This window comes from Raphanus sativus, chromosome 2, assembly GCF_000801105.2.
Source record: "Raphanus sativus cultivar WK10039 chromosome 2, ASM80110v3, whole genome shotgun sequence".
In the NCBI taxonomy this organism is placed as follows: domain Eukaryota; kingdom Viridiplantae; phylum Streptophyta; class Magnoliopsida; order Brassicales; family Brassicaceae; genus Raphanus; species Raphanus sativus.
In genome coordinates this window covers 17,489,636-17,510,266 of record NC_079512.1, presented here as the reverse complement: position 1 = coordinate 17,510,266, position 20,631 = coordinate 17,489,636, and the positions used below count along the sequence as shown (strand labels likewise).

The 20,631-nt window shown below is 40.9% G+C and overlaps 1 protein-coding gene across 1 annotated transcript; it reads left to right on the top strand.

The window, feature by feature from the left end:
• Positions 1–5,933: 5,933 nt before the first annotated feature.
• On the top strand, positions 5,934–20,338 carry LOC108842002 (uncharacterized). Its single transcript, XM_057001223.1, has 36 exons — positions 5,934–6,378; positions 6,470–6,566; positions 6,654–8,872; positions 9,404–9,518; positions 10,059–10,835; positions 10,919–11,168; positions 11,240–11,709; positions 11,812–11,935; positions 12,016–12,140; positions 12,305–12,936; positions 13,048–13,165; positions 13,249–13,365; positions 13,479–13,573; positions 13,863–14,005; positions 14,090–14,145; positions 14,241–14,454; positions 14,687–15,106; positions 15,178–15,455; positions 15,537–15,622; positions 15,695–15,781; positions 15,860–16,124; positions 16,219–16,614; positions 16,703–16,799; positions 16,942–17,261; positions 17,386–17,502; positions 17,587–17,754; positions 17,943–18,071; positions 18,164–18,253; positions 18,365–18,471; positions 18,560–18,708; positions 18,804–18,886; positions 18,962–19,057; positions 19,156–19,278; positions 19,495–19,578; positions 19,681–19,821; positions 19,909–20,338. Exons 1-36 carry the CDS (start codon positions 6,098–6,100, stop codon positions 20,260–20,262), a joined length of 9,423 nt encoding a protein of 3,140 aa, XP_056857203.1. The 5' UTR covers positions 5,934–6,097; the 3' UTR covers positions 20,263–20,338.
• Positions 20,339–20,631: the final 293 nt, after the last annotated feature.

Here is a 20,631-nt window from a genome sequence, read left to right as displayed (position 1 = left end):
ATCAAAAGCCTCCCGCCGTAACTCTTTCTCTTCCCCTGTAGCAAACCCTACTACTGTTCAAAATTCGTCTCTCCCCTTTACTACTCTAGATCTGAGTTCTGCCTCTCCTATGGAGATGCAAAATACTACCCCCTCCCTCCCTATTTCCTCTACTGCCCAGTTGCTGGTCTCTTACTCCTCTAACCCTCCCTGCAATCCAATCTCTAGATTTACTCTACCTGGCCTTCCTCCCTCTGTTCCTATTCCCCCCTAAACTCCGGTATACTACATCTTCCCACAAACCCCCTCCCCTCACCTTTCCATTCCACCAATCCCCCTCTGTAGCTATTCCTAAGACCACCGCCGCTTCAGCAACTCCCCAAACTAAATCCCCATCTGTGTGAGCGTCTAGGCCCAAGTTAAACACTGACAGATCCCTAAAACGACTGTCTCTCCAATCTTTCTCCCCTGAAGGTATTCCTAGGATCATTATACCTGATGACGTCTACCGCAAGGGCGCCGAGCTCCATAAAAATTTTGTTGTTTGTAGTTTCTTTGGGCGAGTGACTGCCTACAAGCTTATCCAAAATGTACTCAACTTCATGTGGGGAAAAGGAAGCCACCTGAAAATCCACATGCTGCCAAATAAAAAAGCAGTTCTTGTCAGGCTACCCAACAACTTCATCAGGGGAAAAGTATTCTCTAAAAAACTTTGGTATGTTGACACATAAATGTTCCATGTATCAAAGTGGGGTGAATTCCCTGAATCCTACACGCCTTCGCTCAACAGAATTCAACTATGGGCTCATCTCAAAGGAGTACCATTTGACCTCATCTATGATGAAGGGTTAAGTCATATTGCTGGGCAGATTGGATAACCGAAGGAAACCGATGACTGGACCCTCAACCTGTCCAGCATTAGTGTTGCCCATGTCAAAGTTGAGATTGATACCTCCATCCCACTGCCAAAGATTGTGGAGGTAGGAAGATCAGATGGTTCATTTGTAAATGTTGAAGTTGAATATCCTTGGATACCACCGATCTGTGCTCATTGTAAGGAGATCGGTCATACAAAAAAAAAAACTGTCTGCTAGTCCCTCCTCCTCCCCCCCTCCCTCCCTCCTCCAAACAAACATCTACCTCTTCCAAAAATCCATCCTCCTCCATTCCTCTTGTCTGTTACTCATGCAAAGCAGTTGGTCATCTTATGAAAAACTGCCCTATTGGATCAAAGGGACCAAATGATTGGATCCAAGTTTCTTATCAGAAAAAACCCACTGATGATAACTGTGAACCCTCTGATGATAACTGTGAACCCTCCATTGCCAAATCCTCAACCTCTCACCCAAACTAATGCACCATCCTCCCCCTTCTCCATCTTAAATTCTCATGGAAATTGATACTTCTTCTCCAAGCCCACCCAATTTGACACTTTCTATCCCAAATACTATCCCTGATGGCCCCTTTGTTCTTGACCTTTCTGCTCCTTTCAAAGACTGCCCTATCATCCCACTATCCAGCTCTTCTGTTTATCCTCCCACCCAAACCCTCTATCACCTTTGTAAACTCTTTTGCACCCTTGGCCTCTTCTTCCTCCTCAATCTCGTTTACTTTGTCCTCTGACCCCATCCCTCCACAAAAATCCCTTCACTCTTCACCACTCCTTCTCTCGACCTCTATCCCCTTTCCTTCTGACCCCGTCTCTCATGTCTTGTCCTCTCCTGCCTTACCTGCTAACCCTCCCATCCTTTTTGGTACCTCCTCCCCCACTCATGTTACCCTTCATCCTCTCTTACCGGAGGATCCCCTCCATTAATCATGTATCCAGGCTTATTTTTTTGGAATGTCCGCGGATTTAATGAGCGTGACAAGCACCGCTCTTTTGATCAATGGTAGTCTGTACATAAGCCACTAGTCGGTGCCCTTTTGGAGACTCATATAAAGAAACCCAATTTAAATTCTCTTTTGCAACGTGTCTGTCCAGACTGGAATTTTTTGTATCCAACCACGATACTGATGATGACGGGAGGATCATCATTATCTGGAAGCATCCTGCCACTTTACAGGTTCTTCATCAATCCAAACAGTCCATGACGTGCTCTGTTGAGATCCCATCTCTTTCTAGTATCAGTTTCACTGCGGTATATGCCTCTAACACTCGTGAGGAGAGAGTCGCCTTATGGGATGACCTTCTTGAGATTCAAAGCACCCTATTCCTTGAGAACAGAATCTGGATCATTGGTGGCGACTTCAATCAAATTATCCACTACCAAGAGCACTCCTCTCCTGAAGTCGATCACCTAACTACTGACATGATCGAGATGGCTGATCACCTGCTGTCTCTGGGTGTCTCGGATCTCCGATATCAAGGCGCTGGCCACACTTGGACAAACAAAACGCCATCAGCGCCAATCACAAAGAAGTTAGACAGAGCACTGGTCAACGACCTATGGATTGAATCCTTTCCTGATAGTATTGTCACCTTTCTCCCGCATGAATTCTCAGACCATTCACCTTGTCTCCTCACCCTAGCCTGTCCCCTTCCCTCCCCTGGAACCAAACCCTTCAAATTCTTTAACTTTCTGACCAATCATCCTTCCTTTACCATGGTGGTTGAAATCGCATGGACTCAGAGTGGGAACAATGCAGCAGATCTTTCTTACTTGGGGTTTAAACTGAAAAATTTAAAGAGAGAGTTAAAAACACTAAACAAAGAGAGTTTTTTCTGATATTCAAAAGAGAGTGTTTGATACTAACGAGTTGCTTAAGATTGTGCAGGTGCAGTCTATGGAAAAACCTGCCACAGAAACATTTCAAGCGGAAAAAGACATGATGGCCAAGTGGACATTCTTGCGGAGCATTGAGGAGGCATTCTTTAAACAGAAATTGCGCATTAACTGGCTGACGTTAGGGGACCAAAACACTATCTTCTTCATGAGAGTTGCTGCAGGCAGGAGATCATACAACTCTATTCGATCACTACTTCTCCTAAACGGTATCTTAGTTACTGACTGCACAGAACTCTGCGAGATTGCCCTTAATCACTTCAGTGCTATCCTCGCTTCCACTACCCTTCCCCCACTGGTGTCATCTCTCCAATGGTTTTCTCGATATTCATGTGTTCCGCTGCTCAGCTGAACAAATTCAGATCCTCTCTACTCCACCGTCAGTGGAAGAAATTGCAAGCACCCTACTTAAGATCAACCCGAATAAATCACCTGGGTCTGATGGGTTTACTTCAGCTTTCTTCAAAGCCTCTTGGCAAATTGTCGGACAGGAAACGATCACTGCTATCCAAAAGTTCTTTCAAACGGCTTTCCTCCCGACATCCACGAACTCTACTATACTCACGCTTGTCCCAAAGAAGCCAGGAGCATCAGCCATCTCTGACTACATGCCCATCAGCTGCTGCAATACTACCTACAAAGCAATTTCGAAGATGTTAGTAAAGAGACTTAAGGTAATCCTCCCTGAGGTCATCCTTCCTAACCAAACATCGTTTGTACAAGGAAGACTGCTTATTGAAAACACAGTGTTGGCCTCGGAAATTGTCCAAGGCTATTACAAACTGGGAGGCCCAAAAAGGATAACTATTAAAGTAGACATCGCAAAGGCTTTCGACACTATTAAATGAGAGTTTATTTTTCAGTGCCTAAGAAGTATTTCTGTCCCCGAGGTTATCCTATCTTGGCTTCAGGCTTGTGTCTGTACTACATCCTTTACTCTTGGGTTTAATGGTTCAGTGTATGGGTTTTTTAAAAGAAGAAGAGGACTAAGGTAAGGAGACCCCCTATCCCCCTATCTCTTTGTCCTAGCTATGAATTGCTTATCTATCTTCCTAGATAACGCTGCAAAGGAAGGGAAATTCCAATACCACGCTAAGTGTAAAAGATCAGAGCTTACTTACCTCTGTTTTGCGGACGACCTCCTCATTTTCTGTGATGGCTCTCAGCGGTCTGTGGAAGCAATCCTACTTATCCTCAGGGACTTCGAAGCAAGATCTGACCTCACTGTAAGTATTAACAAAACTTCCCTCTTCGCTGCAGGAATCAAACCTCATGAGTTAAATCAAATTAAAGCAGCTACTGGATTATGTGAGGGTACTCTCCTCGTTAGATACTTGGGTGTTCCATTATGCACAAAGAAGCTCTCGCTCGCTAACTGCGCACCCTTGCTGCAATCGGTTAAATCTAAGCTCCTTGCTTGGACTACTCGCACTCTGTCTTTTGCAGGTAGGCTTCAACTGCTTGCTACTGTTGTTGCCGGAATCACCAACTTCTGGTCGTGCGCGTTCATTCTTCCTAAAAGTTGCATAGCAGAAATAGACTCCTTGTGCAATAAGTTTCTGTGGAAGGGGAAGACGAGGGGCCATATTCAGCGAAGGTCTCATGGGCATCAGTAACAACTCCCAAAATGAAGGAGGATTAGGACTTAAAAACCTTAACCTCTAGAACTTAGCTTGTGCACTTAAACTTGTCTGGATTCCTTTCTTCAAGCAATATTCCATCTGGTCAGATTGGTATACTAGAGAAATCCTGGAAGGAGACAGAAACAACTTTTGGATCATTAATACAAAACAGAAATTCTCATGGCAAGCAAATCAACTGCTCCTATTACGGGATCACGCTTACAGCTGGATTAAGCGGGCAGTTGGTAATGGCGAGACTACTTTCTTCTGGTCTTGCAACTGGTCACCCTTTGGCAGGATCTCAAACTTTCTAAACGATGAAGCTATTGCAAGGAGGGGCATCCATGCGACATCTACTCTTGCTGAACTATGGGACTTGGATCATTGGGTTTTGCCACCTGCACGTTCAGAGAAACAAGTGAGGCTTTACACTTTCTTTACTACTTTGAATATCTCGTAGGCTCTTGACAGTTACCTCTGGTGCCCTGGCGGTTCCGTGAAGACAAAATACTCCACATGCTAAGTCTATAACCTGCTAAGGGATGACATAAGCAAGGTCAACTGGTGCAATGAGGTTTGGTTCTCTAGAGGAATACCAAAGCATCGCTTCCTCATCTGGCTGATGGTTTTAAACAGATCGCACACCAGAGATCGCCTGCTACAATAGGGAATCATCGATGATGGCTCCTGCCTCTTCTGCAACTCCGAACTGGAATCGCGATCCCACCTCTTCTTTGATTGTAACTTCTCGTGGGAGGTTTGGAACTTCTCTTCCCGCCGTGCTCGATTTCCTCCTACCAGATCATGGGACGACACTCTCGTGAGCTTGCACAATTTCGTTGGGACTAAAGCCAAGAAGACTCTGATTTTACTTGCATGGCAGGCAACTATATACTCCTTGTGGACAGAACGAAACAGCAGACTCCACCGTAGCTTGTTCCGTTCGATCTCTTCAATCACTTCGGAGATCGATCTTCTGATTCGTCGGAGAATTGCTAGCTTTCGGCCTACTGAACCACGCTTATCATCGGACATGCTCAACATCTGGTTCTCTGCGTCTCCACCGTGATCAATGACCCTCCGTTACCCCCTACGTTACTACTCCTCAAATTGGCTTGGTCAAGTTTTTTGATAGGCTTCCTCTATCTTCTAATTATTTTCTGGACAGTATTATGTTTAAATTGGGTCTCTTTATTTGTAAAGTTTCTTGGCCTATTAAACATTGGTTTATACTCTTTTATTTCTCATGCCTTAAATAGAAAAGTTTTTAGCAAAAAAAAAATACGAAGTATGTATATAGGAGGTAGCTTGATATACATTTACGAAAAAAAAGTAGCTTGATATAGTAGAAAAATGCAACAGTTTAAAAATTAGCTAGAGGCTGCCCTAAATAAATACAAAGAAGACATGCATATCTTGGTTGGAAAAATGTAACAAATGGCATAATTTAAAAAACTACACGTAGTCCTATTGCCTAAGAAGAAAACGGCAAAGACCAGGTTCATCGCCTTTGTGCTGAAGTAAGAGGCCGTCACGTGTCTGCAAGGGTTTGTCCCCGTGAGTCAGTGGTTGTCCTCTTGCTTTCCCGCTCTGCAAGATAAGAGGATCTTTTCACACATCAACCCTTTGCTTCTCTTCGAACGCGTTAATGGAGGAATCGTCGTCACACACACACACAGTAGCAACAAAATCTGTTTGACTTGAATTCGCATGACGTTCCTTTGCAACTTCGTCCGACGGAGACTCCGTACTCTGTTGCGAAAGTTTTCTCGGGAAGATCCTGATCTCCAGATCAAATTAGGGTTTACTGATACTCTCCTCACGCTAAGGAACTTCCGATTCGATGTCCCTCAGCTTAATCATCTCCTCGATGGATCTAGTTTCTCATTCGAAGGCCTTACCGTCGACTACCTGGTCATCCGCTTCTCCGTGTGGTCAGCTCCGGCTATTCAGATCGAAATTCGCGGTGTACATGCCAAATTGACGGCTCGGTAACTTGATCTCATAGCTCAATTGTTGATTTTCGTGTAGTTTGGTTTCGATGTCTATAGTTGATTTAGGGTTTATCGGTTCTGCGTGTAGAGAGACGGAGGTAGGAAGCTCAGGTAGGAGGATGCAAGCGTCACGTGAGACTGTAGCGAATGAGATAAAGAAAGTTCTGTCGTCTATTGATCCCGAGGTTATACACCTGTGTATTTTGTTTTCTTTGACTCTTGGGATTGATTTGGTTGATCGTAATAATAGGTGTGTTGATTTTACATTGCAGGGATGCTTCTTGCATGAAATCTTGGGAAGAATGCTGGACGGCACTTCTCAGAGAAGCAAGCTCAAGACTTCTTTCTCGAATCTTGCTCTCAGGCACTTCCGTATTCAGATACAGGGTATTGGTGTTCAAGTTTGTTTCCCGGGTTTGAGTGACTTGGGCTGTGTTCTTGAAATCAACGAGCTGAGGAGTGATTCTGAGGATTATGGGAACCTTGGTTTATTAAGGAGTTCAGCTGCTGCTGTTTTGTTCCCTCTGAGCCGTAGTTCCTTGACACTGAGTGGCCACGGTTTCAAGATTGGATACAAGAGGAATAATGATACCTATGACCTTTGTGCACTTGACAGTCTTGTTGTTCTGATTACGCTGCATAATCTTCAAATTACTGATCTGATCGTCCGTGTTCCAGAGATAAGTTTCACGTTTAGACCCACTGATCTTCCGGTTTTAATGGGATTGGCGAAGCTATCATCCAAAGATAGCAATTCTGTCAGAACTGGGCGTTATCTTTGGAAAGTAGCTGCTCGCAGAACAGGCTTGATGATCTCGCCTCACGCTAGCTCGTTCCAGAATTTAGTTAGTGCTGTTATCCTCTGGATACGATACGTGAATGCTTATGAGTATTTGCTATCTTTAGCTGGGTACTCTAGGAAAATGCCAGAGAAATCATCACTCTGGAAAGTTTCAGAAAACAAAAGGCAGTTTGTGACTGCAAGACGTAAATGGGATATGATATGTGATATTGAGAAAGAGCTCCCTGCTGAAGCAATCACACGGGCGCGGCGAGTAGCTCGATACAGAACTTGCCTGAATTCTCAGAATGCTAATGATGATTATGAAGAAACTTCCTTATATGCCCACTTCAGTTATTTGTGTCAGATCACCTGGGTTTTAGCTTATATCTGGAGACTTATAAGTAGAGCATTCTGGTCTATAGCCTGCTTTCTCTCGTTAAAGAAGTTGTTGTCCCAAGAACTACAAACTTATGGGAACAACAAAGATGATTCCGAGCGGGTATCTCTTGAGTTCAATGCAATTTTCAATCTTGGGAGACTTTCTATCACATTTTATCCAGAGAAAATGATTTCAGGTTTGATGTCATCAAAAGATAGCACTGAACACATGGACTCAAATGTCATTCTTTGCCTTTCGTTTGATGAGTTTTTGGTAATGCATACCGCCGACTGTCTTAATCAGTGGTCTTCTGCTTCCTGTGGGAAACTGAAGATTGAGTCCTCTAGTTTTGTAAAGACCAGTCGTTTCATGAGATCTACAAAAGATCCCAGTACTTCTATGGAAAGAAATAAGAAGCATATGCGTGAAGATGTGAATACTATCCTAGAGATGGACCCAGCACAGCCAATCCTACTTTCCAAAACCGATAACAATCATGGCAATGATCGACAGGAAGGCATTCTGCATCTGCAAAATCTTCTGAGAGAAATGTGGTCGAACTGGAACAGCAATTGCTTGAAGTTGGATAGAAGTACTTTTAAAGTTTCTGATAACCCTTGTGTACTCGTAGATATTAAAAGCTGCATGGCATATGAGGATGCTGGTAACCAAGATTCTGGGGTCTGGAAATGCAGCATGGTATCGGGAAAGTTAGATATTGTTTTAGACTATCCATCGTTGTTTTCAATGGCTCTGCTAATTTGGCAGACACAACAGTCTCAAAGCTTATTTTTAGACGGAATTACTGGAGGGGTTCATTCAAATTCTTTGGTAACAGGTGGTGTTAATCCTGAAATGGCTAGTTCTGACGAATATGGGATCTATAGAAGGATTATTGAACTGTCTTTGCATAAAGTTCATCCAGAGAGACAGATCCAGATTGGTATACTTGTTGGTGGTCCACAGATCAAATTATTGGTGGAGAAGGCTGAAGAAGTGGATGCTTTAACTGGGCAGAAAAATCTTCTTTTATTTGATATCCATGATCTCGAGTTTGTGGTCTGGCCGACTAAAAAATCTGACGTGGTGCCATTCAGGATGTTTCAAGGGCCTGACAACACAAGATCAGATAGGCTTTCGCTTCAGGAGCTTGGCCTAAGTGATACTGTGATTCCAAGTTATGAAAAATATGTTTCTCAAGGGTGGAATTCTCTGTCCTCACACCTGGGGTTTCCAGGATTTGATTGTTCTTTCTGCAAAATGGCAGAAAAGAAGTGGAGTCAGTTTTTTGTATTGAGACCCGTAACTGTCTGCTTTTCATCCTTAAGGTGTGTGGTGTTCCTGCTTATGTCAAATTACTCCCTTTTAAATCATTAACTTACTTTATTTTGTTGCCTTTTGTTGCTACATATGTTCTAGACTAAGCTACACATTGCTTTTGTCTCCCTGCTTGATACATAATTTGCTTGTCATGTCACACGAGGGTTTATTGATAACATCATTTAGTGCTGAAGATTGATAGGTAGTTACATCTCCTCCCCAACTTATAGGACTGAACGTTGGTGCTTCATTGAACTAGTTAGTGTATGTCATTGTATATAAGATATCTACATCAAAGAAAAGAGGGTCTTAACCGGGTAATCTTGCTTTGTGTGGAAGCTATTATCCATTTCATCTTTCCATGGGGGCTTTTCGTATTTCTACTTCTATTTTCAATATATGTGATGTTTTATGTTCCTGCTGAAATCACTTTTTCATATCATGACTTCATTATGCAATCAAGTATTGTAAACTGGTAGCAGCCATCATTTACATTATGAAATTCCATCTGAACCTGAGAGATCTGCAATATATTGCAGAGAGCATCTTTATTCCTTTAGCCAAGCTTTAATCCATTTCTCAACTGGTTTGGACGTGTTGGTGTCGGGAGTGACTATTGTATCAAAAACGGATGACCTAAGTGCGTACTTTCAGGTAAGAGAGGCTTTCTTGGCAGTTTTTATTTTCGCGTCTTTAATCTGCTAAGTATTTAGAAATTAGTCTCCTACCGCGTGAGTTTATATTTTTTTGGTGGATCATACAAAGTTCAGCTGCTTGGAAGCATGACTATCATTTCTCTTAGTTAGTGTATACCTTATTTCGTTGCTTATGGCGTTGATTTTTATCAGTAGAAAAATTTGATAAAAGGCCCTTTAGTAATGTATACTTCGAACCCAAGTGATTAATTTCTGGATGACTTTTTGCTAAGATATTGTTAAGATGTCTAAAGGATTTTTATATATGATGTATCAGATTTTCTTTATGATTTAGCGTGTGTCAGAAAAGATCCTTTTAGGCTTTCTTACTTTGACATGATACTCAAATACTTATGAGTTCCTCAATCTAAACGAACCTGTCCTTGTGCTTGTTCGGTATAAAATTCTGAGCGTACCATCGGAATTGCTTAAAGATCCTAATTTACCTTTTAGATTATTAAAACTGTATGCAAGTAAGTTCTGTTATTTTTTTTACCAGATGCTTCTAAGCTTAGTTTCTGAGCTATCCCGTGGTTTGAGCGACTCTAGCTCTGCGGATCATTCACTGGGACAAGGGTTTCTCAGGTCTGACGCAGTGCATGTGGAACATGAGATCGAGAAGACTTTTTGCAAAACTCTTTATGCAGTGAAAGCGAGCATTAAGGTTAGGGCTATAGATGTGATATTTGATGTTCCTGTAGCAGACGAAAATTTTGAGAAGCCAACAGAGTTGGCTGATTCGAGAATCTGGTCTTCCGTTCAGGAAGCATGCGCTGAACTATCTTGTGAAGAACATAGGTTTTTAGTCATTGTTGATTTGTGTGAACTCCAATCTATACTCTTCAGATATAGGGATAATATATGGAAGAGTTCTGGCAACTTTATCTTAGAATCTTTGCCGTTCAGATCACATGATATCTTACTTGAAGCATGTCTTTCTAGCTGCATATTGAATGTCGGTATGGATTTCTCAATCCCATCAGCTAGAGGGGACGCCTGTCGTATGGCTGGTGACTATCCAGGAAACGCATCAACAGAGAATGAACCGACTACAAATAGAGTTCAGGTTCAGAGAGAAGTAGACCAGTTTGACTCTGCTTCAGACTATTCACTGTCCAACTCGACCTGTTGGATACACATCGATTTAGCAGTGACTGACTTACTTGTAGCTAGGTGCTCAACAAAACATGTCTTGATTGAAATTCGTCAGTCAAGTAACTTCGTAACATCGGTCTCTATTGGGAGAAACTTTCAGTCAGTTTCTTGCAGAGTCCAGGTAAATAATAAACACTTCTCGCTTTACATACATATTGACTATCTCTATATGGCGCATTAAATAACTTGCCATGCTGCTGGCAGGGTGGTCTTTTTGTTCTTGAACCAGAGGCCTTGATAGGGTTAATTCATGGTTACTCCGCGTACCTTTATTTCATTTCAAGTAAGATGTCAGATATTCAATCTCCTGCACCAGTTCGTGAGCAAGTCGAAGCTGGTTCAGGTGTCAATGAAGTTAATATTCCTTCTCAACAAGAAATTTGGTACCCCGTAAAAGCGTTTTCTATAGATGTTACCCAGTTTGCAACGGGTTTTGTCTGTGTTGATGAATATGGTAAGTTGTACTATCTTTGTCTACATTTAAAATTGAATTTCCAAAGAAATGATAATTGCTTGATTTTGCAGGAGGTATAAGGGAAATTGTTCTGGAGATCACTCTCCATAGTTCTCTGGATTCAGCAGGCAGAGATCAGAAGTTTCTTTGTGAAGTTTCTCGCCTGTCAGTTCTTTCCAAGATTCTTGAGAGCGTGGAAAAGGACATAAATATTACACAGTTCTCTTCTCCCGAATTTAGTGAATCTTCTTCCTTCATGTCTGGTGCTCCTCTTGAAACACCATTTCAGCAAAGAGATGTAGTCAGTTCAGGTGATAGCACAAGTGTTTCAGGAGACTTCAATGGTCTAAGAGAGTCTTCTACAAACAGCAATTTACAGGGAGGATTTCCCTCTCGGTATAAAAACTACATTTTGGAAGACCTACGTGTCTCTGCATCTGTTAAGAAGAGAGAAATTACCGGTCACCAGTTTAGCCAGGCCTGGGAAGGCGGCTGTTCTGTTCTAGGATTTGATATAACCATTTCTCTGTCAGAACTGCAGGTACCATTCTTTGGGATTTGGAATGCATATGTAAACAGTTATAAATTATTCCTTATGTACTAATACTCTTGTTTGCTGAAATATCATGTGTTGTTACATCAGATGGTCCTTTCAATGCTTTCATCCTTTTCTACGTTACCTGGAGGAGAAAGTACACATGCTTCTTTAGAAAGGCCTTCATTCAATAGTGAACCTGAAAGACGTTTCGAGTCTGTAGTTCCTGATGGTAAGTAGCTATATTAATGATTGAGCCATTCGTTAAAAATGTTGGGTTCATTCTCCTAATGGAAATTGATATACATATAGGAGCGATTGTTGCCATTCAAGATATACACCAACATATGTTCTTCACAGTGGAAGATAGGGGGGACAAGTGTGTTGTGGCTGGTACTCTTCACTATTCTCTGGTCGGAGAAAGAGCTCTTTTCAGGGTATGTCCTATTGTACGACATGAGAAAAAGAAGAAAATATAGAAAATAATTAGCATCCTTTGTCTTTTACAATAAAATCAGGCCAGCGACCTTTTTATTTGTTATCCCCCGTTTTTTTTTTTCAGTGTTATGGTATCCCCTAAAATATTTGAATTCATCTGCAGGTAACTTACCACCGCCATCAAGGATGGAACTCATCCACCTTATGGTTCTCCTTGACATCTTTGTATGCCAAAAACAATAAAGGAGAGCCATTACGGTTAAACTATCATTCAAGGTCAGATATTGTTAACGTGTCTGGACTTTATGACAATGCACCAACACTCTTTCGGGCTTCTGTTGGTGAATCTGAAAATTATAAGGGTGACATTGACTGGGAGACATACCGTAAATTGGTGAAAGATTCATTTTACCTCGTCAACAAGAAGGGTGATTCAGCTGTTGCATTTATCGATGGTGTTCCAGAATTTGTCCGGAAGCCAGGAAATCCATTCAAATTTAAAGTGTTTCGTGAAAGTTTGGCGACTCGTAATATTACATCTGTGGTACCTCCTGAGATCCATGATTCTGAAACGCAATCTGTGATGAACTCTTCTCCCCCTTCTATTACCATAACGATTGACGGCGTATCTCTGACCATTGTTCATGAACTTTCAGAAACCAGGGACAGATTTCCCCTGTTTCGTGGTTCAATTGATATGACTCAGCTAACTTTACAAATGCTATCTTCTAAAGCCAGGATTATAAGCACATCAAACGTTGTAGTGCTGTACTTTGATGCTCAGACAAACCAATGGTGAGAAGTTCTCTTTCCCTAATCTCTTAAGATACGTATTCCCTGTTTTATGCGTTTTCCTCGCCTATATAAAATTTCCTTAAGCAATGGTTTTTCTTTCTTCCGGAATAGGCGGGAATTCATACATCCAGTTGAAGTTAGTGCGTTCTATCGGTCTACTTTTCAGACCCAGGATCGTGAAAATACTATTCACAAAGTACCTAGCCATGTTTACTGCAGAATTGGAAAGGTGCTCAGAGCTTCTTACTGCATTTTCCATAAAGTATCAGAGATATATAATTCGTTATATATTTTTTTCTATCGCATGTGCAGTTGGAAGTCTTTGTAACCGAGCTGTCTTTGGATATGCTCCTTTTTATGCTTGGGAAACTGGAGGTTGCTGGTCCATTTTCTGTGAAAACCTCCGTTATTCTTGCCAATTGTTGCAAGGTTATCCTTTCCCTGATTACTGTCCACTGCTTTTATAGTTTTCGTACTTTTTTCCTTCATTACACCAGTTCTAATAGAGGAACCATGAAACGAATTGTTTTTTTTTTTTTCAGATAGAAAACCTCTCTGCCCTCGACCTCACATGCCGTTTCAGCGAGAAACAGACGGCCACAGTTGGTAGGAAGCAAACTGCTTCGATTTTTCTTCGGTAACTCCTTGGTCCCTGAATGCTTTGTTCATTCTGCACAGGAAGTTGCATGTGTTTATGCTTCGTAGTGAATGCGAACAGTGTTTGGCATTCTCTTCACTAGATTGCTGAAAACATTTTCTTTCCCATTTTCCGATTAGTTCTATTTACACATAAGGCGCAGAAGAAAAGTACTAAAAATTAAGACTAAATCTTATTGAACTAACTGAGAGTGGAGAAACACGTTAACTTCTGCTTTTACATAACATAGTGGATGCAGATCCCTAATTGTATGTAATATCTTTCAAAGGCATTCAATGAACCATCAACCAGAAGCTTCTCCAGTGGCTGCGGTCCAGCTATCTTCTGGAAATTTCGTAACTTCTTCTATTAACGTATCTTTGTTAGAAGCCAGAACACTAGCTTGGAGAACAAGGATAGTATCACTCCAAGGTACTTTGATGCTTTTCACACCCATATGTTCATGGTTTCCCACCTGAATAAGCGCAGCCACTTGACATTATATATGTTCTATAGATTCAAGGAGTCATCCTGGACCGTTTATTGTTGTTGATATTAAGAAGGGATTTGAGGTATGTCTAAAGCTGATTCTCAAGGTTTTCTATAAGATCATTTAAAAATTAATGCAGTTTTTCCTTTATCTCTTGTATTTGACTACCACCTGTAGGACGGTTTATCGATCTCAGTTTCTCCTTTGACAAGGATTCATAATGAAACTAGTCTTCCGATGGAGATACGTTTCCAACGATCTAAGCAGAAGAGAGATGTTTTTGCTTCTGTACCTCTGAAGCCTGGTGGTTCAATTGATGATTCAAGTGCAGCATTTAATGCCATTAGCTTATCGGGAGATCTGAAGAAGGCATTGACATCTTTATCTGTCGGTAGGATTTTTGTTTGTTGAGACGATATTCATAACATGAACTTTTAAGTAAGGTTGAAATGTTCCCTCATCACTATAGCTTATGCAACTAGGTTTCCATCAATTTTTCTTTCTTCATTTCCCTATATTTCCTGCTTTAGTTATGCAGGTAATATCAATGCAGGTAATGCAGGTAACATTTCCACTGATTGTTATTAGTGATATTCTGATTGGTTTCATAAACTAAATGGCAGGTAATTTTTCACTCTCGTTCAGGCCTAAATCTCTGGAAGTTTTTTCTGAAAGTGAGAAGTCACTGGCAAGTGAATGGTCTGAGGAGCTTGAAGGAGGGAAGGCAGTACGCCTAACAGGAATTTTTGATAAATTAAGTTATGGAGTTAAAAGGGCTTTAGCTATCAAATCTGTGAACGTCTCCTTGACTACTACATATTGCTCTGTCACATCTGAAAATCAGTGTGTCGACAAGGTGCATTTTCTGATCCATAGCATTGGGAGGGAAGTATCTATCACACGGCCTGATGCATCCTCTGATGTGTTTGAGAAACGGAATGCAAGTATTGCATTGCGAGAGCAGAAGGAAATTTTTCTTTTGCCCACCGTACAGGTGTCCAACTTCCTATCCTCCGAAGCAGCCATTTTTTTGACAGAGACTGGTACTGCATAAAAGTATATGCTTTTAAGGTAACCTGTATTTCTGCATCTAACATTACTTTCTCGCTCGCAGATCAGTTAACTTCGATGGAGAAACACAGCATTGGCAAGCATGCAACGGTACAGAGCGGAAAAACAATGGATTTCTATGCTAATCCTGACATGATATACTTCAGAGTTACTCTAACTGCTACCCAAACGAGCTGCAAACCAGTCAACAGTGGTCAATGGGTTAAGAAGTTACAGAAACAGAAAAACGATGCAGAATGTTTGGATGTTGGTCTTGATTTTGCCGGTGGAAAATACTCTGCTTCCTTGAGATTGTCGTTAGGAAAAAGAGGCATACTGGAGGTCATGATTTTATCTTGAATTCTGTTTTCATCCTTCCTGATTGCTTTTACTTCAAAAAAAATATCTTTCTGGTTGGTGCAGGCAGCCGTTTTCACGCCGTACATTCTTAAAAACGACTCAGATTGCATCTTGTTTTTCTACCCTCCTGATCAAAAGCCTCTATCCAGGTACATGAAATCTGAAAGAAGATATACTTTTACCTGGTGATGGCTATTTACATTGAAAGTAAACAAATGCAGGGAAGATTTGGAGAAGCTTGATCACATTGTACCCCCTGAGTTTGGATTGTATTTGCCCAAAAAGACAGAAGGGTCGTGGTTTTTAAGGTAGGCTATCCGTGCTCAGCATATAGTCATTTTACCCGATATCATTTTATAAACTACTTCAACACCTTGTTTGGCCAGATCTCGCAAGGTTAGGGTTATATTGGCTGATGGTCATGGGGAAACTGAGGCAGTGTTGGATTTGGATGCTTTATCAGGACTTACTGAAATTAGTTTGGGAACAAAAGATGACTCTGGAGTTCGATATATAACAAGGTTTGGTTTGTCTGTTAAATCAATCTCAAGTAAGATGTTTGTTCCATCACGGATTGTGACTTTTGTTCCGAGACATCTTGTTATCAATGAATCGGAAGAGACCATCAACATCCGCCAACGCTGTTTTCAGGTTGTTATTGTATCCCCTTTTACTTTTTTGTGCTTCCATCTCAGGTACATGATTTATTTACTTTTCTTTCTATCACTTTTTGTTTTCTTGGAAGGATGACACTGTAGGCATAATCACCATCAAAAGTAAGCAGAGAGCAGCCTTACGATTGCAGGAGGAAACCACACTGAGAAAAGAACGTCATCTGTTTGAAAATTTTATCAGAAAGCACGGAAGTGACAATGTTAATCCTTTGACATTCATTCAGTTCGGGTTGAACAAGGCAAACTGGAGTTGGTCAGGTCCGCTGTGCATCACTTCAATTGGATGTTTTTTCCTCAAGTTCAGAAAGCAGTCAGGTGAAACAGGCAGAGGCGCAATTGAATTTGCAACTGTAAATGTTACTGAAGAAGGATCAACTCTTGCTGTGCGCTTCCAGAAACCACCAAATACCCCACCACCATATCGAATTGAGAATTTCTTGTCTGCATCTCTCACTTACTACCAAAAGGTTGGTCACATCCTAATTAACGTCATCTCTACATGTGTTTTTTTCTTAAATGGATGTACATCAATCAGTGTCCGTTGCTGAATCGCAGGATTCATCAGAGATTGAAGTACTTGGACCCGAAAGTGGTGCTGATTATGCATGGGATGATATGACCCTTCCTCACAAGCTTGTAGTTATAGTAGATGGTAATAGTTGGCTTCCCATTTCATGCTTAGAAATTACCAACTTCCATAACGTCTTTAAAAAATTCTGTCCATATAATAAATCTACTGAGCACTCATAGGTATTTAAGTTACCAAAAAGCTATTGTTTTTTTTTTGGTTTCAGGCATAATACCTCTGCGTGAAGTCAGCTTAGATAAGGTTCGTCCATGGAAACCCCTTTTCAAGGCAACTCAACGCAGAAGCATAGCCTCCCACTTAATGTTGGAAAAGAAAGCCAAAGATCATAAAACTGCCTACGAGCAATTGGGTAGCATGCCGATGGTAAAGGTCGGATACGAAGTATATGCAGATGGTCTGACTCGAGTCATTCGCATTTGTGAAGTTTCAAAAAGCCTTAAAGGAGACTCAGTATTCCGTTCACGTTCAAAAATTCAGTTCCGGATAACCCATTTAGGAATTCAGTTACTTGAAAAAGTGAAGCAAGTAAGTCGGTCCTCTACCTCTCTCTTTGCACCATAATATCGGTATTATGTAGCCATTCCTGCATTAGTTTGCGTCGACCTCATTTGTTTCCTTGACTTTATTCTGTGTTCAAATGTTTATGCAGAATGCAGAGGAGAAAACTGTCCTCTCTTATTCTCCGATCCTAGTGGCAAGGCTAGATAATTTTGGTCTACAATCAATGTTCACTGACCAACAGAAATTTAACCAACTATGCATAGAGGTATACTTTTATGAAGTGCATATAGGTTGGCTTGGTTTTCTGGTTGGAGACATAAGACAGGGCTTTTGTCTTTGGGCACTGCAGGCTCTGAATGTGGATTACAAATGGGCAGGGGCACCCTTTGCAGCCATGCTTCGTCAGCATCATTCGGATTCTAGTGAAGGAAATGGTTGTCTATTCAAATGTGTATTTGTTCTAGCATCAAGCGGGTCCAGCGTCACACAAGTCAAGCACGCCTCAATAGTTTTGCAGGTATCAGGCGGTTACTGTGTCACTCTCTCCGAAATATCGTTACCTTTTCTACTCACCCTGTCTAAATTACTGAGTAGGATATAGAACAGCCAGAGTCAACTTCTGACTCTTTAAGTATTGATTGTGTTGAGCAATTCGATTCTAGTGTTCCTGCTTATGACTTTGGATTTTATATTCTTAATGTGCAGCCAGTCAATTTGAACCTAGACGAAGAGACTTTGATGAAAGTTGTGGCATTTTGGAGATCGTCTCTCAGTACTACTAATACGCAAAGTAGTCAATATTATTTTGACAATTTTGAAATTCACCCAATAAAGGTTTGTTCTAACATTTGTTCTAATCGTCTTTCCAATTTCTTTTGTATGCTGTGTTTATAAATACTACATCCGTTTCTCATCATTTCGATTAGATAATTGCTAATTTTGTTCCTGGGAGCTCATACTCGAGCTATAATTCCGCTCAAGAAACTCTGAGGTCATTGCTGCATAGTGTTGTTAAGGTATGTATGTGCATCAAAAAGTTTCAAATCTTTTTATTTTTCTGTTTTGCGTGTATTCACATGTAAATCATTTCATGAGCTAATACTGGTCCGGCACTTTGATATCTTTAGGTTCCAGAGATAAAAAATATGGTTGTCGAGCTAAATGGTGTACTGGTCACTCATGCTTTGATAACGGTTCGCGAACTACTTCTCCGATGTGTAAAACATTACTCATGGTAAAATCTTTTGCTTGTATGTTAATAGTTAAGTACACTTCCCTCTGTTTTTTGCTAGATATAATTTACTTGGATAACTGCTTCTTAGGTATGCAATGAGAGCAATCTACATTGCAAAAGGCAGTCCATTACTTCCGCCAGCTTTTGCATCCATGTTTGATGATTTTGCATCTTCCTCTCTTGATGCGTTTTTCGATCCTTCTCGAGGCTTGGTGAACGTCCCTGGTTTGACAGTGGGTAAGATATGAGCATTTCTTGTATTATTATCTTCATTTTTGGACTCTATATGCATCAGTTAAGGTGGAAGTATCCTTTGCTTATATCTGTTGTAGGCACCTTCAAACTCCTCAGCAAATTTATCGACAACAAAGGATTGTCAGGGACAAGACGTTACTTTGGTGATCTTGGGAAAACTGTACGTACCATATAATATATCGATCATGAACTTCCCAGTTTTTTTTTAACCTCTTATGAAACTACCATGTCGCAGCTAAGAACAGCGGGATCCAATGTCGTTTTCGCTGCTCTCACTGAAATCTCAGACTCTATTCTGAGGGGTGCAGAAATGAAAGGGCTTGATGGACTGGTGAGGACTTATCTCCTTTCATACTGATGATCAAGTAGGCTGAAGTTTCATTACCAATACAGTCTTTTTGAATCATCTCTTTTTCTGTCGTCTCCCAGGTTAGCGGTTTCCACCATGGAGTCCTAAAACTAGCGATGGAACCTTCGGTGATAGGAACAGCTTTGATGGAAGGTGGGCCTGATAGAACAATTAAGCTTGATCGTAGTCCCGGTATTGATGAGGTGATGTCTCACGGCTCTTATCTTATACAACTTCCTTTTTTGTACATCTGCTGAGTTTTTTTCACTTTTATAATAGAAGGATCACAAACATGTAAAATCTAGAGAGAATATGCTTCTTGTCATATCAACTAAGTTATTAATAACATTTAGAATCATTGTCACACAATCTTGCGAGACTTAGTTATGTATGCTCAAATTCATATTCACTCATTGCAGTTATACATAGAAGGATACCTTCAAGCTATGCTGGATACAATGTATAGACAGGAGTATCTCAGAGTCAAAGTCATTGATGATCAGGTAAAATTTCTAGAACTTAGATTTGCTTTGCCATGATGAACTTGCCATTTTCCTGACTGACCAAACATATATACATATATATATATATATATTCACTTACAGGTTTTCTTGAAAAACCTCCCACCAAGCAACTCTCTCATAGATGAGATGATAGACCGAGTCAAAGGTTTTCTGGAAAGCAGGGGTTTGCTCAAAGGAGATCCTTCGAGCTCTCGTCCTCGTCGCCGTCTCCATGGAGATAAGGTTAAAAAAAATCATATCCCTCTATACTCTTTCCGTTGATTTTTGATGGATCTCTTGAGTAATATACGATCATCTTGATATGAGCAGGAATGGAAGATCGGGCCAACAATAATGACATTATGTGAACATCTCTTTGTAAGCTTTGCAATTCGCATTCTTAGACAAAACGCCACTAAGTTCATATCCAGTCGTAGGCCAAAGAAAGAAGAAGAAGCAGAGGCCAGTGACAGTGGTTCGAGTACTGCAATAGTACCGGTACTTGATGAGAAGAAGAAAAAGAAGATGAAGTTTATGTGGAAAGCTGGTATTGGTCAGTTTGTAGCTTCAGGCATCGTAGCTTACATCGACGGACGTTTGTGCCGACAGATTCCTAATCCAATAGCTCGTCGGATTGTTAGTGGGTTTCTGTTAAGCTTTCTTGACAAAAGCAATGACCAATAATAATGACTTCCTCTGTATATTCTTATTGTAAAGAAGAAAAAACTAGAGTAAGAGATATGCCTCATCATTTTATTTACCTGCGTCGTCCGTCGCATCACTGATCACTGGTTCTTTTTTTTTTTTTTTGTGTTTGATCTCCACAAAAAAAGACGATAGCTTCTTCAGATGATAGTAGACTATAGACATGAACAACAGTAACTCACGTCTTAAACAACCCAGACCTGACCGGCTGTTTTTCTGGTTAGAACTTAGAAGTATCATTAAAAAATAAAAATAAAATTATTTAAAAGATGCATATTAAACCGGCAAAACAACTGAGACCCGGGAACGGGAAGTTGAACCAGCAGCAAACCGAATGATAAATCTCAA

What these genes read in the sequence shown, in the direction of transcription:
- LOC108842002 (XM_057001223.1), top strand. Translation starts at nt 6,098, where the DNA reads ATGACGTTCCTTTGCAACTTCGTCCGACGGAGACTCCGTACTCTGTTG. An exon ending in TTTCTCTGTCAGAACTGCAG is followed by an intron (nt 11,710 to 11,811) that starts GTACCATTCTTT and finishes TTGTTACATCAG; the next exon opens with ATGGTCCTTTCAATGCTTTC. An exon ending in TACTTGAAAAAGTGAAGCAA is followed by an intron (nt 17,262 to 17,385) that starts GTAAGTCGGTCC and finishes ATGTTTATGCAG; the next exon opens with AATGCAGAGGAGAAAACTGT.